Source organism: Labrus mixtus, chromosome 4 (assembly GCF_963584025.1).
Source record: "Labrus mixtus chromosome 4, fLabMix1.1, whole genome shotgun sequence".
Classification (NCBI taxonomy): Eukaryota; Metazoa; Chordata; class Actinopteri; order Labriformes; family Labridae; genus Labrus; species Labrus mixtus.
The window spans coordinates 25,441,619-25,460,165 of record NC_083615.1 but is presented as its reverse complement, the minus strand read 5'-3'; the positions used below and the strand labels follow the sequence as shown (position 1 = coordinate 25,460,165).

Sequence of the window (18,547 nt, the reverse complement as noted above, 5' to 3'; positions counted from 1 at the left end):
TGTCTTGAGTAAAGACGTGAGCTTGATGGGCTTGTTCCTTCAGAGGATGTGCTCCCATTTTTTAAAGAATTATTTTCAAACAACCAGTGATTCCAGCATGTTTCTAAAACTAAAGGCATCAAACGTTTAACAACAGTGGTGTTTCATTTCACTGTCTCAAATCAAAAGAGAGAAATAGAATGACTGCAGCACAGACATTCAAGCATAATAGCCCCTGCTGAATATCTGTTCATAAGTCCCTTTTATTAAAACTAACTCTTTGTATTAAGCTCTGATTTACATTTCATGGGTTCTTCAAGTATTGATGTTGCTTTGACAGGTTGCACATAATAACAAGAAACCCCCTGGTGTCACTCTGGCAAACTGCAAACAGGATGTGAAATAAAAGGGGGAAATTAAATCTCCAGAAAAAAACTAAACAAATAAAGGATATTTCATGGCCGACAGAATCTGGGCACACAGCAGAGGAAACTAATAACTTCTTGATAACTCGTCTCATGTCCTCAATAACAGTCCAATAAATGATTATGTGTGTGTACTTGTGGGCTACGCCTTGCCTTTTCTCTTTCATGTTTTATTGGAGCAGGGATAAAAAGGAGAGTTTCAGGGGCTGAATGTAATACTGGCTGCAGCACTGATCTGATCTCTCACACTAGCACCTCCAAGTAACAATTTCACCTCACCTCTAACCGCATTATTTTACCTCAAATTTGTGTTTCTCACGCCTACCCTTGTTGATACCAGCACAAATGACATTTCCTGTAATATTTTCTCATAAGCAAGGATACGAATGTGATGTGCATGAGAAGTGAAAGCCAGAGAAGATAAATGTTATATGACTGTGCTAAGTTACCAGTGGACAAAAACATGGTTGAGGAGTGAGGTACTTTTTGCTTGCATTGCTCAAAAAAACTTCTGCTGTCTGGCATGCAGAATGCTTAGAGGTTATTCCCCATGTAGCGTTCCCAAGGCTGACTCAAGGTCTCTGCATATTGTTCTCACTTTTTTTCTCTCCAAGCAGTAGGCAAAATAAGGGATGAGCTCCCAAGCACCGCAAAGAAACTGCAAAGAAAGGCCATCTTTCTCAGACATTCGAAATGCTCCATAGCTCTGTGGATTAATTGCTTCACAACGATTTAATTAAATTATCCAGGATGGCAATGCATTTGAAGAGGAATTATTGTTATTATGTTCTTTTCTTGAAGTCATTCAGCTCTGTTTTAGGAAAAAAACAAATAATTAAGTAAGTAATAAAAAAAGTTCCTTCCATATTGATTAACCATAAAGCTAATTAACAGCTGCACACATTGCAGAAATGTGTTTACTTATGATTGCCTTAACAGGGCTTGGCACACACACACATTTTTCTCTGTGCAGTAACATTACTTGTAGTTGTGACAGCAGCAGCAGCGGCCTCAATAGGAGTGACATTTGGAGCCGTAGTATTTACTGGGCTGTCAGTGGCAGCAGGAGATGCTGCAGTAATGGCAGTATTTTACTGTAAAAGAATGTGAAGGTTCAATTTGATTCTTGCGATTCAAAGTGTTCAATTTGATAATTGCGTAAGCCGGAGCAATCAATGCAATGAATTGCCGTGATTGTAATTGATGCAATTAATCATTACCTATAGAGCAATAGGGAGGCACTGCTTTCTCCAAGTGTTTCACAGTCATATAACAGAATACCTGCAGGCAGCCTGACGCGATGGTGTTCACAAAAGCCTGAACCACTGCAGCAAAACATCTCTGACTGCGCGCCATGCATACTACTTTTAACCTGTTTCGTCTTGTCGTTGGCTGTTACACAAATTATTCTGCAATGTACACCCGAGTGCTTCATGCACAGTGCAGGGAAACACTATGCGTGTGACAGTCTTCTTCTCACACACACATAGTCCTTCTTCACTGCAAAGAACTATTCAGAAACGTTCAGTTAGCAGAGACAATACGGGCAGCCAGAGGAAGTTGGTAGGTACAACATCTTTTGAAATGAAACAGTCCTGCCACAAGTACTACTTCCTTTTTGAATTTCAAATGGTTGAGCTGAGCCAGCGAAGTGTTCACTCAACAGTGTAATAAGTTTAGAGGATCTGTTTTCTAAAGCTGACCCTGTCTGACCCTATACCACCTCAAATCAACAAAATCAACTAAGCCCCCTGAAATGATCATGCAGGGGAACACAAGACAGACAAAGTAACTCAACAGCAGGATTAGACTCATTATGAAAGTCATTGTTCTGAGGCCCTTTTATTGAATAGCATGACAGTGAGTTCTAAATAACAGGTTAAAGGTTATTCACAACAAATCTCTTGGCTAAATTGAAAAAAAAAAAAAAAAAAATCTAATGAAAAAAGATAGAGTGTCATGAAGTGTGACAATCTGCCTTGTTGTATTCTTAATCAAAACAGATCCATAAAATAGTCAAGAAGCCCAGATAGCCCAAGTGCAAAATACTTCTTTCTAGTGATAACCAGCGTTGTATATGCAGTGCTTTTACTCTCTTTATAATACCCCAAGGTAGGACTGGGTATTTCCCTCAACCTCACGATACAATACGCATCACGATACAGAGGCCACGATACGACACATAACGTGATAAACATTGATTTTGGATAATGACCATGTCATACAAAGAATTCACTACAACAGCCGTTCTTTGTTGTTCAGAATAACAGCAGAGACGTAAGGATCCTACAACTTAAAACACTTCAAATGTTTTAATCCCAGAGCTATGACTATGGTGTTATTTTGAACTGCACCATAGGTCAATTGTCTTTCAAAACTATCATCACAGCATCGCAGTCATATCCACTCTGTAATATCTGCATCAATACATGTGTTTGCAAGGAGCACATGACGATATATCGCCATATGTTTTTTTTAGCACAGTCCTACCCCAAGGGCCAACCACTGCCTTCTTGTGGATGCTGACATTAATGTATAAATGCACATGAATGAATGAATGAATGAACTGATGTGCAAGAAAACAACAAACTGCTTGTTTTTTCTCAAACTGTGCCTGCACCTCACAAATACGTTTCCATCTAGTCACAGTATAGAAATACTGCAGTGAAGATGAACAACCCAAACCACTACAGCTGTGGCTTTTTGTAGTTGAATCGTATTGTATCTGCACTTTTTTTCCTGCGAACAAAAGGCGATGCTGCTCAAAAGGGAAAGTTCTATCTCAAAGCCATCCTGAGTCAATAATGGAGCAGATTATGAATGTGTGTAGTGTTAAAAAAAAAAAAGAAGAAGAGAGAAAAGAGCCTTGAGTGAAGCCAGACAAAGCACATGCATGGCTGGTTCCATATCTCAGACAAACAGAGAGCAGCCTGATAGCCCTTATCCTGTTCCACACACATGATCCATACGGCCTGGTCCTTCAGCCCCTAATGCAAAAAAACCTCTTAAAGATGGGCTGTTGGCAGCATGTGAAGCTGGGGTCTGAGTTTTGTAAATAAAATAAATGAAGCATTTTTTCTTGTATAAAAAAAAGTTCTGAGTACCTCTAGACTCATGATTTTTTGTGGGTCTCTGGAACAGTGCCACTCATTTTCTAGGAGACAATTTTAGAAACAGCTAAAAGGTCCGTGGCTGCAGGCTCCATATAATTAAGTGGTGCATTTAAATGAGACAGCTCGGGGACTAGGAAGTACTCTTCCCTCAGATCAGAAAACAATGAAGGAAAGTGGAGGCTAGATGATGAAGAAAAAGCAAAGTGGGGATCAAAAGCCCAGAGGAGGAGAGAGGAAATAGGGAAACTGCCTGGAGACCAGACCTGCAAACCACCTGCAAATATTGGAAGTTTTAAGAGAGGATGAGATTAAAAAGGATAGGAGGTAAAAATGGCTAAGAGCCACAGAGGGAGACGAGAAGATTGCAGTGGACCCAGTGGACTTTGTGGGATATTGTGATAGCAAAATGGTGATGCAGGAACAAAAACAACCCTCATATACTTGTAAAGCAAAAAAAAAATGAAGTCAAGCGAAGAAAGAGAAGTCTGGCCTCTGTTAGGAGGCTCATCTACATTTTCTAATTAAGCACAAACACCAGAAGGATGAGGAGTTTTTTTAAATGCCAAATGGCCTTAAGATCCCAGAAAATACATGGTGTTGTACTGCCAAAAAAAAAACACCCCTCCCCCCCACCAAACAATCGACTAATATTAGCATATTATTATCATTATTATTAGTTTTCTCCATGGTAACTCTAATGCCAGAACAGGCTGTGGTTTGGTGTGCCAGTGGGCATACTGTAACAGTATGGCTTTAAGGCAATGAGTAGGAGCAGAGGGTTACACCAAATCTAGAGATAACTACCTAACCATCACAAAAAATAATGTGTACGGTCGCATACATGCACACAGAAAAAGAGTGAGAGAGAAAAAAAGGCATGCAGCTACCAAACGCAGAGGAAAAAGACCAACACAAGGTTCAAGAATTTCTAACTATCCAATAAAAGACAGACGTTACAACTTGTGTACAATATTTCAACACTACTCAATTATTTTCCTTGAAAAGACTTCAGAATGAGGCAGCAGCTGGATGTGAAGAAACAGCTGTGGCTCGCAAAATAAGAAAAGAGAACTTTTCTTATAAATTCTCACGGGATGCAGCAATCGACATTTCATGCTTTTTTATTTTTTCCTTCTATTGTTCCAACAACAAAGATGCTGTGCTTCTATACGAGGAATAAGAAATTACAGACCTAAGATTCTTCTGACTACAATCAGGTTCACTGCCATTTTAATTTCAACAATCTAATTAAAAACCCAGATTTAGATTCCATTGTGCATCCTGGTGCTGCTAGAATTGGATTTGTCTCCATTAAACAGGTCTATTGATAAAAAATGACTGAGCCACATCAAATAGTGCTTTTTAGTCAATGTTTACTATAATTCTAATACAACAGTTTTATCATTTCTATGAACATGTTTCTATTCATTTCTCCACAGAATTACAATCTCAATCAGTTTGATTTTGTGAGGATCATAACCTTAAAGTTTAAGGGGGAAAGGCGCAGGCGTGGAGGGAGGCTAGAGATCCAAAAAAAAGGGAGGAAAGAAAGATAAAAGAAGATTTATAGGGCAGAAAATGGAAGGTCTTGGGGCTCTCATCTTGAAAATTGTTGGTGTTTTATCATGCAGCTTAATGATGTTTGGGGGGGGGAATGGTGCTGCACGAGTAGAATTGAATATGGGCAATGTTTGCAAATCAATCTGCATACATTTTAGTATTCTGGATTAAGAAAAAATACACTTTCAGTATATATCACAGAACAAGATGAAGCTATAAATGCACTTTTCAGCTTAAGCCTAGAGCAAACACTTGACGGTAAATGTGCTGTAGTGTTAGGTTCCTTATTATTACCCTGCTGCTTCATATGTCGGTTTATTCTTGCAGATGACGTCAAAACCAGCTCCAGTATTATCCACTGCATGAATTAACAGCTCATCTTCCTCCTCTAAGAACATTTTTTGTAACAATGTTGATTTTTTTTTACCATCATGTCTATTTAGATGACAAATATGACACCAATATATGATCTACAATTAAGTCAAACGGTTTCATTAATTTGTATTCCATGCTAAGTAAGTACATTTATTCATTAATGTTAATGCTTGTTTACATGAGGGATTAGACAATTTGAAAAAAAGTAATATAAATATTCATGACAAACGTTTAGGAAGACAGACAATTATTCTGATATTGACTTGGGACCACAGTAGCCTATAGAGCCTTCCGATTCTGCAGTGATATGAGTGTAACTCTGTCTTTGAGTAATCTCCTGGTAACATTATTATATATCAGCACATCTGCAGACACTTTCCATCAAGATCTGTTAATGCCAACGGCAAGACTTCGCTGCTTTCACTCTGTGAGACTTCCTTAAATTTCCCTGTAAAAAGTCCTTGGGGAAATAGAAAACAGCCAATACTGCAGTTGCAGACATCGCCTGTCTCCGTGCTGCAGAACAGTCTCGTGTGGCTTTAGTGCTGAAGTCTGACGATAGCAACATCTACGGAGAAAACTATACAGGCAGACAGTGAGATGAAGACAGAGGACAATACTTTGATGTTCCATTAAAGCAACGATTACACCTAATTCCAAAAATCAGCAAGCTTAAGAAAAAAAGCTGACACACACACACAAACAAAAACACACACACACACACACACACACACACATACACACACACACACACACACACACACACACACACACACACACACACACACACATACACACACACACACACACACACACACACACACACACACACACAGACAGATACGCAAAGGAACATTAACACTTCCTCATTGCACTCAGGGCAAATAGAAGTGGAATAAAAGCATGACACTATATGATAAAAGTCATCCAGACGGTGCTCTCTTTACAATAACATCTGTACAGAATATAATCAGACTCTCCACGTCTCCACAAAACCACCTGCCCATGTAGATTCTTGTAGATCAGTGTCATTTCTATAGCAGTATAATAACACCAACCCAATCCTGCAGTGCTAGGACCATCTCACACCGAGTAAGTAGACCAGAGAGGGAGGAAAAGAGAGCGAGAATTTCATGTATTTATTTTGTTACATTTCATGCCAATACAGCTCATTTGGATTGAATTGAATCCACACAGATAAAAAGAAAGAAAGAGAGCGAGAGAATGAGGGAGAGAGCAAGAGAGAGAGAGAGAGAGAGAGAGAGAGAGAGAGAACTGGCCAGCAGGTGTGTGCATCACACATTTGGCAGGGCTCTATGTGCAGCAGAGTAATGAACAATGGCAGTTGAGCACATTACGTTGTACCTAGCACAGAGCGGGTGTGTGTGTGTGTGTGTGTGTGTGTGTGTGTGTGTGTGTGTGTGTGTGTGTGTGTGTGTGTGTGTGTGTGTGTGTGTGTGTGTGTATGTGTATTTTGGGCTGTGATGGTATGAAAAACAAGAGAATTTTCAGCAGTATAATTGAATTTTGAAGGAATGCATACCGGTAGTTAAATTAGCTAGTGCAACGGGACTGCAATCTAACATTTTCCCATTTACTTGTGAATGACCTGTTGCCCATGTAGCACAGGGGAAGTGTGCTCCTGCAGCTTGTAAAAAGGGGTCACGGCTGCTGGAGAAGACAGTGGGAAGCATGCATGTTGGCTTTCCATCAGATTAAACTATAGCTGCATTTTTTAATCATTGATAGAAAGATATGAGGCAGATGGAGAGATATAGTCAAAGAAATAGAAAGACATGGACTAAGAGAGGCACTGGCATTAGATGTCTAATCCGCACAGCGGGTTGATTCGGTGTGTCAACACCCACAGAGCCTGCCGGTCCTCATAAAAACAATGATTCTGACTCTGCTCAGCAAGAAAACAACATGACATTTAGGACTAAACCCTGGTATCACACCCCCCATGCAGCAACAAAAGCATTATTGAAAAACAAAAGAAAGCACTGCTTAAAAGATAACGACCAAACCGACGTAAAAACAACCTTCTGTGACAATTTGTAAAATCTTGATGACATTTATAGTTTAATCCTTGTTCTGAATGCACACACACACACACACACACAATTTTACCCCTGTGCAAAGTCAAAGAAAAAGCTCAAATAAAAAGAGGGAATCTGCCAATGCATAAAACTCGATAATGAGGCATCTCTGAGCACTGAACAAATCATCTGATGATCCTATAATCACGAGTGATAAAAATTCCATTACCTGCAAAAATACATCAGCCTCTTTGCCTTCTTTAAGTGCCCTGTAACAACCTACAGTGATAGAAAAAATGACTAGAAGGTTGTTCCCCATGCACAGCCTCACCTAACCCATACCTTTACATAAGCCTCACTGTGCTGTCAGGGCACAAACACAGCACATCACCTGTACGTCGTCCTTTTCCCATAGCAAACACTTGAGGACTAGGAAGTAAAATTAAACTTATTTGTGTCCTCCTTTGACACAATGACTGAAGATTTTACGCCCACACAATCGAATACCAGACAGTGGATAATACTAAATGTCACCCTTCCAGCCATCCAATGCTTATGGGCTTTGGTTCATAATATCATACTCCATTAGCTAGCTTACTTTTTTTTTCTTTGTACTTCCTCCCACACGGCCTCAGAGGCGACTTGCTTTCACCACATCATGTCTCACTTCTAACCTTTTCTTATTTTGTTCCAATGGGAAAATGTCAATTATCACAATTATTTTTAACCTACCTTTTTAACATCCACCTTCACCCTCTCTACACTAGCAAACATATATATGAATAATATAGAAAAATATAGAATCGCTGCTGGAATATTTTCCTCTCACATCAAAACTTCAAAAAGAAGCTCCACTCGAGCATGTCTTCAGGGTGAAACCCACATCTGTAAAGGTGACAGACATCTTGTGGGCTGTGGTGTCAGGCACCTTGAACCGTGGAGAGCGACTGTGGGTTGCTTGGGATGACGTAAAAAAAAAAAAAAGGTAGTGTTTTAAGCACCACAATATGCAATGTGGCTACCCTCCTCTTTCACGCTCTGGGACCCCAGAGACTCACACATTAATGTCACATCTCGCATGCTCTAAAACAACAAGCTGCCATATGGCATCATACTTTCAGTAACAGACAGCCATCTCAGAGGCTTGTGCCTGTGGCTAACTCTGGCTCTACCCCTCTGATGCAATCACTGATTAGCAGAGGAGAAAAAAAATGAAGCTTTAGTTCTTCCCATTAATCTAGTGGTTTGTCGCAGAGAGACGAGGCTGGAGACGTCTCTGTGCTTTGGTGAAATTAGGGAAGGAGAGATAAACAAAAGGAAGACAGCCAAGTTTTTTTTGGAGAGTGATCACAAACAGTGGATATGAAAGAAAGAAAAATGGCTTTGCTCAGAAGAACACACTTTTTTTTGTGCTCCTAAGTGATGTCTCCTGGGTGATTGTTGGAATTTCTAAGTGTGTTCAGAAGTGAGAAGAATATTGAACATTTCATTTGATCAAAATCGCTAAGACTTGAGATTGATTCACCATCCACAAATTTACTGAAGCAGATAAGAGTACACATCAGTTAGGGGCCATTACACCTAATGCACGCTTTCTTTTCTAGCCGGTACAATAGTTTGAGGCAGTTGGAACAGCAAAAAATGTCCAGATCGATACAATAACAACTCCAAATTCAAGCAGAATGGAAGTTTCTAAGAGCAGCATTTCGGAGGCCCGTGGATATATAATATTTTACATTATCGGGCTGGACAGTAAAGTGCATTTAATAATGCCACACATCTAATCTCTTCCACATTGGCATAAACCCATGTGACAACTGTTCCCTACGATAAGAGGGAGACTAACAACATGTGGCTTTGCACTACAGACAAAGCTTAATCTCTGACATATTAAGAAAGCAAAGATAAGCCTGAAATTAATTCTGAAAAACCTTTCTTTTAGAAAATCCTCTTTATTCAGGGTGGGGAGAAGTGTGGTGGGAATATGCAGAACCTCCTACACATATTCCTGAGGAGTAATCCAGAAGGCTGTTCACTGGCGTGTGTAGCACTCCACAAAGACGCATGCAAATGAAGTTAAGTCTCAAGTGGAGAAACAGGGGGGAGAGGGGACCAAGCAGTGATTCGCTGCAACCGCTGAACACAAATATGGAAAAAGCTTAGCCTGGAAAGCAGTTTGATATTCAAGGGACCTAACACACCACTGAGAGGACAATAAGTCACTACCACTTCTTCCTCTCCCCGCCCATTCTTCACCTCAGTTCACTGTTTATTCTTCTTCACAAACACAAACAGTAACACAACAGCTTTCACTTAATTAAAAAGACTTCTCAAAAACAGGAGCTATAGTGGGAGCTATAAAATCTAACTAGCTCTATTACTATAAAATATAACAACCTTCCTTGAGACCCCAAAATAACAGCCTTATTATTCCAGTCTATTCCTAACACTACTCTGTAAACACAAGTGTCTGCCAGTGTATTAGGAAGCCATGCATGCCCCACTTAAGCTACAAGAAGTGGAGGAGGCCACACTTTTTGCAATCCGCTACACAAACAGGATCGCCTGGAGGTGTTGTGATAGGCTCTCTGATGCTCCGCTTTGATGTACAACAGTTTTGTAACATTGAAATTCACCTACAAGACGCAGCTTTCTCTGGTTCCAGCCCCTCATGGGGTTATTTAGATAGATATCATACGAGACACAGTTTTAGTAACAAACATGTACATTTACGCAGACATACTGTAGACTTACATTGCCGAGGTTGATGAATCCATGTTCTCTGGCGATGCGGCCCGCCTCCTCTGGCCCCCCCTCGATCTGGACAGCCCAAGCATTGGTGTAGACTTTGGCAGCATCAATCCACTTCAGCTCTGTTGTCAGGAGGACAAGGACTGCCCATAAGTGCAGCAGGACCACCCTGGCATCCATGAAAAGGACAACGCTTCTCTGGGCGGCCTATCTGTCCGTCAGTTGCTGCTTCCCAGTCCAGAATGGGGCGGCGCTACCTCACAGCAGCGAAGTGGAACAGTGGCCTAGAGATGAAAGAAAGGACAGAGGCGGTTCTGAACACAAACATGGCCTTCTTAACTGGGTCATTCTTGGGCCTGAATTACCTACTGCAGATACGATTCTATAAAAAAGAAGATGAAGAAAAAGAAGAAGCCCAAAACTGCAGCAAAATATAAACAGCACCACCCACAGCGTTAGCATGCATCATACTTTGCTCACTGTCATCTGTCAAACCAGAGAGAGAAAAAAACCGAGTTCATAAATGTGCTAAGCATAAATATCAGGTCAAAACAGACAGGGGCTCTGCCAAAATCTGAACTATATTTTCCAACCTCCCTTATCGTAGTCAGACCTGGGATGGTAATGTGTGATAATGATATGCACAAGGCATGTTCTGCAGTTCAGGACGAGCTGAAGCAAGCCATTACATAGCGGCATATACTAAAGGAAGAACATCTGAGGAGAGTATCTCACAGACTCTTCTCTTATTTTTTGGGATATTCCAGTGTTTTACTTCAACCAACTGCTTATTAGGTCTGAAAATGTTCTGAATCTATTATTCTAAATGAATAGTAAAATAACAAGCAGGGTAAAAAAGGACCTTTATTCTAGCAGAGGTTCAAAACGATTCTCAGACTGGTACATTTGGCTGGCTTTTCATTTGCAGCTCTTTTGAGTCTGAGCAAAGGAGCCGGTAAGTCACACATAAAAAGGAAAGCTTTTTGGTAGGTAAACTGACTCTGAGTGAGAAAAAGATGATAAGGTGTGGGAATCTGCTAAGTTTATCTGTTCATCCTTAAAGAAAGATGAAGAGGACGGAGCTTTAGTGGGTCTAAATGCCTGTCCACCAAGCTGGTATCAGCAGCGGGCTTAATTATGCACTGATGTGAGAGGAATAAGAAGCAGATTTAGAGTCCAATCTGATGCTTTTATTTTAATTCAACACGTTTAAGTGTGCTGTATTTACTCTCCCCTGACAATAATGGGAAGTTGGTGAGTCAGTCCAGCACTTTAGTCTCCGGGGAGCCCATCCGGCTGGAGTTAACTCTGAAATAAGTCAGCACCAATGAGCAATGAAAGTGACTGAGGACATCCATTCTACTTGAAAAGGTTATTTCTATATTCTCACACCTAAAGAAGTGTCATGCTCCGATCCTACATCATACTGGCAGCTGTGCTCACAAGACAACTCATGTTTCCAAATTGTCATGATCTTCGCTCAGCAGTTTTGGGGTTCTAAGAAGATAACCCCTTTTGGTTGTCTAATAACCTAATGCTCCCTCCCCCCCCCCTCAATGGCCAACCACCCATAGGACAAATTAACATTTTTATCCCCACTCCCTTCAGGCTCAGAGAAAAGCAAAATCAGCAGAATGGTGTTCATTCTGTCAAACTGTTTCAGACTGTGGAGGGTAATGAACATTGGAGGCTATAGACGCTGCTATGGGGCCTTAGACTTTCAGTCTCGTTAATGGATTTTAAGAAACAATGGAAGCCCGTTTCTCCTGCAAGGTAAGGAAAACCTGCGGCGGTGCAGAATGTTTCACAGACTGGCTGAGGTTTCACACTTCACACAAGCATTAAAGGTGAAAGAAGAAAACATTTCTATATCCGCATTGTTTCCAATTAAGAAGGAGGTACTGTGGCAGGAGGTTGCAGAGTAAAAGGTCGGTGGACCTCCCAACACCACTGCAATAGAAGACACACATGAATACTCACAAACTGCACATACTCACAAACAGTTAGCGATATGATATACGGGTTGTGCTGGCAATAGAGGAAGAAATTGAAATATGTGATGGCTGATCTAGTCTTGTTATTGTGCGTTTTGAGCAAGTAATGTGATTGGACAAAAGATATATCATGAGCACTTCATCATAGTTGATCAAGCTGGTACCACAGAATCACTCAGCTCACAAAAGCAGCTGTCAACAGAATCTTATTACACTGTTTGCATGATGAACATAAACATAAATACAGGTAAATGTACACCATACTAAGGAGCTGGTACAAACATACACAAAGTAGTGAGAGTGCAGAGAAACGTTTGTGATGCTTGGCAGAATTCAGGAATTATTCAAAAGTCCTAAAATTCAAAGTGGAGCTGTTGTACTGAGTAAGAGCACAGCTGTGGTTATCTTCAGCACTATAAGCCTGGGGTCTCCTGCCCATGACCAAATCACATCCATGCTGGTACTTAGAATATTTTTCCCAATAATTTTTTAAGGGGATTGTGCACAGATTATTATTTTTTTTTACGTTGGAAAGGAACACTCTGGCTGTTTTCCCAAACATATGGAGAAATATTTAGCATGTTTAGAAATTACATTTAACTTGAGAATCCCAGTCTGGTAATCGTTGATGCTCTACTTCATGTGAAGCAGTCATCGCTGAGAATACTGTAAAGTAAACTGTAAATTTACTTGTGCTGGACAGATTATTACTACTTTACCCCCAAATATGAAACAAGGGATAGAAGGTTTTTAGAAAACACATGTTGATATCAATATTTGTGATAGGCCCATATCATAAAATAAGCCTTCTGATATTTCAGTAAGGCTTTAATAATAACCTATAGCTGTACAATAGGACTTGAACATATCAGCCTTTAAATACTTTTGGGGAACAGGGCTGAGGTTTGTTGCAATTGCTTAATAATGGATTGTGTTAAACTTCTCACAAGGAAAAAAAATCCCCTTTTTGGCGAGCCATCTATATTGATTTTCCACACTGAATACGGGTGCTGTCAATTTAACTGGCTCTTTCTTGCAGACTTGGAAAATTAAACTAATTAGAAAAATGCCTTCATGTTGTCAGTGGGTATTTTGCAATGTAACAATGTGCTTGGTTTGCAGGAAAGCTTTTGATTTTGCCTTAATTTCTCCAAAACCAAAATCAATTTGAGAATTGAATATTCAAAGGAGGAGAAGCTTACTGATGCATCTGTGGCTATATGATACATTTAGGAGTGGGTGTGATTGGAGCGCAGCAGGAGAGGTGGTGGAAACATGACCAGGGGCTGTCACTCTTCCTGTGGAGCAATTCTTCTAAGCTCATTAGATGCTGCGCTTGAGTCTCAAAAACTGGAGCATGATGTATGCTGTCACTTAGAGGTCTGAGATAGGGAGGAGTATAGGGAGGAAGAAAATGAGAAAGAGTGTGTGTGTATGTGTGGGTGTGTGTGTGTGTGGGGCGGTCTCTCCTCCATAGTACAGCGTTGGGGAAAATAACGAGCACATAAGAACATGACACCCAAAACACCTTGTCTGAAAACAAAGCCTGGAGTGGAGTTAAGAAGAAGCTGCTTACTCTTACATTATACATCAAAGGCCTCAAACTTCTACTTAGAAAAGGGGGAAACTTAAAAGTTTAGAATCTCGACTACAATGAAAACAAAAAAAATCAGTTGCGTAACCTCTGAGGATCAGTACCACTCTCAAGTGAGTCAAAATGTAGACGAGGATACGTGACCTGCTGTATGCTAAAATAACACGACAGCCTTAAATTATTAATTTAGCACCTTCTGTTTCGCACTATTGACAGAACTCCAAGTTTAGCTCAGCATCTAGTTGTGATAAGGATGGTGAGAAATTTGAATCAAAGACTCCTGCTCTTCAAAAAGCAATCTCTTAATTATGGGAAGAGAACCAGAAGCAGCATTAAAAACAGGTTGAACCTCTGAAAACTCTCTGCCTCGACTTTCTGTCTGGAAAATTCATAATGAGCAAACCTCACCTCTGCTTCACAAACAAAAGCTCAGGTGCACTTGAGGAGCACACTCCGTCACTCAAAGTACACCAGTGGAGCTGCCCAGTGGCCAACAGGACAAGACTGTGTTGAACAGGCGAACTTCAGAGTAATTCTTGTCCTGCGACGCCCACTCACTATCCCCTCAACACTGTGCTTTTATTATTGTCTTGATATCAGCTTGGAGCCCTGGGGCAACAGCCTCTACTCTGCTGGATGCTCTACTGACTCTCTTTGCTTTGAGCAACACGAGCTGTAAAGACGTGTAACAAGCGAGACAGCAGAGAACTGAGGAAGGGTTCGATAGATCTGGGGGTGGAGGGTGGTGGTGGGGTTTCAAACACAGCAATACCAACATGAATAATGTATCAGCATGTTGTCTTCTACATATCTGACAGGCTGGACTTATCTGTTCATTTGTCTCACTTGTATCCTAAACTTTAGATGCATCCTGAATATCTACAGGAAATATTAGCAAATATCAGCTTTTTGCAAAAAGTACATTTTATTACAGATATAGCGCCCCAAAAAATAATAAAAGGGGGCGAGGGGGGCTTTCAACGTAAATTAAAGAACACTTTCTATGCTGCAGGAAAAAATACTTTATTCATGATGGTTTTGATTTTCATTCATCATCATTGTAAGTAATATTAATTCTAATAATTACAATAAAATATAACATATGGTTTAATGTTGATTTTCTTCATATCTTGTATTTACTGGTCGACCATGTAGCTTATTAAGAATTTTGTTGAACTCTTAAACATCTGGTTGCTGTTGACTACATGTCACAAATCACTCAAAAACATATCTGAGAGATCCTTGCCAAAGATTCTAAATATAAAAAATCATTTAAGCCAAACACACGCCACTCTTTTAAACCTAAAAGGTATGATCATTGGAATTGGTTACAAAAACACATCTGTCATAGCCTAATCAAATAGTTAACGGGAAGTTATCTCCTAGGGCCATTACTAACACTTTTGTTATCAACAGTTTTGCTGATAACATTATTTTATTATCAAAATCATGACCCCGAGTCAGGCACATAAGGATAGCTACATTTTGAAAGTTATGCTCAGATCCAGAGCTACCTCTTATAAAACCTCTTTGTCTGCCTGCAAAGAGTTGAAACTAAGGGAATTGGATTTGAGAGCAGAAAGTTGCCCATTTTCCTTTCCACTTGGAAAATGTGTGTGACCTGAAAAACACTTGACCCCAGCTGCAGCAGAGAAACTGCTCAGTGAACAGCAGCAGCAAGAGCCCGGGGTGATACAGCAACATGTCCACTCTTGAGAAATATCATGTATCCGACTAAAAGTATATTTGCGTTAAGTTCACTTTGACTACATCTCTGACAGTATAATGGATCTGCTCTTGATGGGGATGAGCAGGCATTCTCCGTTGCTAATGACAAGCATGAAAAGCTGTGACAGACCATATGCAGCACTCCAGCTCTATTTCAGGCTGCCCACCAGCCAAATCAACACCCACCATGTGCTCTGAGCTGCCCTCTCATAGAAAAAAAAAACCCAGGCTCAGGAGAGAACTGCAGCATTTGTGAAGCACCGCTGACAACCAAGCATCCTCTCCTGAGAAGATAATTTGCACCAAGTTAGAGCAGGATTGGAAAACCAAAGACGTTGCACAGGCATCATGCGAGGGGCACTGCGAAGTGAGAGAGAGAGAGAGCGAGGACACCGTGACTGAGTACCACTAAACCCTGATCTATCTTTTCTCCCGTAACCTATGAGCTACGGAGATGGAAAATCCTGATAAAATGTTGTCTAGGGCAGCAGCAATGTGTCCAGGAGGAAGAATCAATTCTCTAAGTGATGTCCCACAGAGACATCCAGCCTAGTTTTTAACAGCCATCTGAATCTTGGCATTGTTCCCCGTGTCAAACTTCCTCTCTCTGCCCTAGTTTATAGATGAGTTATATTGTTTGACAAGTTTGTCTTCCTACTTCTTTTATTCTCCGCTGCAATCCTATTACATGCTTCTTTCAAAATGTGGGAATCGTCAACTGTTGTATTGTTAAAACCAGAACGGGTGACGAATCAAAGGAGCTTGAAAGGTGACGTCTGGGGCAAAGTGTGGCATGTGAACCGCTCAACCTACAGTAGCTTCCTCTGGTGACATAAACATAACGCTGGACCAACCCTTTAAATAGCTTTGATCTCTTAACTGGCCCTGGCACAATTTCAGCCGAACACAAAGGGTCCAAAAGATTAGTTCAATAGGCAGATCTTTGATGTGGTGAGGTAATGCGATTGAGGAAGAAGCTGTTTGCCTCAATAGCTGGTGACCTTGGCTTCCTCCCAGTGAGAGTTGTGTAAAAAATAACACCGGCAACCAGAGGACAAAGCAGGATGAGTTGGATCACCTCAACTTTTCCACCCTGTTGGTTCAAACTGAGCTTGCTTTGCTTGACTTAAAATAGTCACACAGATGTCATGCCAGTCGGAAGAGAATTAGTGAGTAGAAAGGTGTTAAACATATGCCTTGCCTGAGATGCAGCACTTTATGAAATATGCTTCAGCTTTGCATTTTACCACCAAAAGATTGGGGGGGGTTTATTACACAGGGGTACACACAGATAAAAAGGAAGAAAGCAAAACACATTTTCTATACAAAAAGAGTCATATGAGATATCCATGAGTGCAAGAAACAACAACACTAATAAGATAAAAAAGAAAAGAAAAACCATGCTGTTATCTTACCAACAATTAACTTCAGAAAGGAAGCGCTGCCAGGGAAAGCTGGATCATCATCAAGGCATGTCTCCTTCAACCAATGTGGGTCCTGGTTTAATGTATGTCGAGACCCGGGAAGGGTTTACCTGACTGGGAAGACTGGTGGTAACTGTAGGCAGCGCTGGCATGAGAGTCGTTATGGTGAAACAGCCGTCGCGCTTTCAGAAAATACTCCCATTGTTCCCACCCACTCTGCCACTTCTGCCCTCCCTGCTTTGAACACATCCAACTAAACTCTTGGATGCTTTTACAACAACGAAGACGCCAACAAGATGCGAGACGTCATGCCTCCTCCATCCTCTTTCTGCTTACCCTCCGGGCGGGCGGAGACTCCCCTTTCTCCTGCGGCTCCACTTGCAACTTTACATCTAACACCTGACGCTGTACACCTTCTTCTTGGTCCAGGAGATGAGTAACAATGTCACCCGCACACACCCATCCTTCTCATAAAGTGCTGAATTCAACTAACTCGTCTTGTGTGGAATCCGCCCCCAACTTGGCTCCACCGTCACCATGGTTATAATGTGCCTGTTAACTTCACGTATTTCGGTCTCCCGGTTACTTCAAGCAGTTTCAGTTCATTGTCGCTGCTTTTACACGAGTTGATATTAAATCTTACTCGCAGAGAACGCACACAGAAAAGCAGAAAAAGATGGGATAACGGGCTACGTGCGTTTACACTAGAGCGGTTCACTACTGGATGGAGATGACAACAAACTGCCACAAATCCTCCTTTTCTCCAGGAAATACGTCACAATTACAGCCGACTGGAATATCGTGTGCGCTTGATTCGCTTTACCTTGGCCGCTGACATGGGCGGGTAACTATTTCTATATAACAATAACCCCTAATAACCAACCAAAAACCATGAAATATAATTTTTCGCCATTGTGGTGTAAGGTTTTAACATGTAAACATTTAGCTGGTGCAATGCGTATGTTTGTGGCATAATCTTAAAACTATAAAAACCACTATGTATAACATCTTAAAGTAAACACACAAGTACATAATATGTTGAACCAAACCCTCGATATATGTTTTAAAGTGGCATGAAAAGAAGCTTTACCTCTCTCTAAATTATGTTTTTATGTAATTGTTTCAAGCTAATTTTATTATTATTCTCGTAACAAATAATACCGGGGCACGCCTGTAGCCAAAACATGCATCTTTGCTTTCCAGGCTCGTTACAATGTTACAATTCACTTAGCAGACGCTTTTATCCAAAGCGACGTACATCACCATTCATACACAGTAACAGCGAGAGCAATGCAGGGTTAAGTGTCTTGCCCAAGGACACGTCAGACACGTTGCTCAGCTGGGGATCGAACCCTCAACCTTTCGGTAGAGAGGCGACGACTCTACCAACTGAATTTTACCCGTACCGCTGTGTGCGACCGCCATCCTGTGGATATCACAGAAACGTACATATCCCGGTAAGACACCACTTCGTACGGCAGAGGGGGACAATTCACGTAGCTCTCACTTTGATTCTGACTCGCACGGCTGGGTCTACCCCTTCCACCCCCCCTTTAGCACGGACC

The 18,547-nt window shown here is 41.0% G+C and overlaps 1 protein-coding gene across 2 annotated transcripts in view; it reads right to left on the bottom strand.

The window, feature by feature from the left end:
* furinb (furin (paired basic amino acid cleaving enzyme) b) overlaps nt 1–18,107 on the bottom strand; it is a 74,743-nt gene extending 56,636 nt beyond the window's left edge. For both annotated transcript variants that reach the window (XM_061036587.1, XM_061036588.1), the window contains exons 1-2: nt 16,974–18,107; nt 10,246–10,526 (exon numbers count right to left, since the gene is read on the bottom strand). In XM_061036587.1, the coding sequence (XP_060892570.1) occupies nt 10,246–10,422 (177 nt within the window). In that variant the 5' untranslated portion in view covers nt 10,423–10,526; nt 16,974–18,107. The remainder of the gene's footprint in view (nt 1–10,245; nt 10,527–16,973) is intronic.
* Nucleotides 18,108–18,547: the final 440 nt, after the last annotated feature.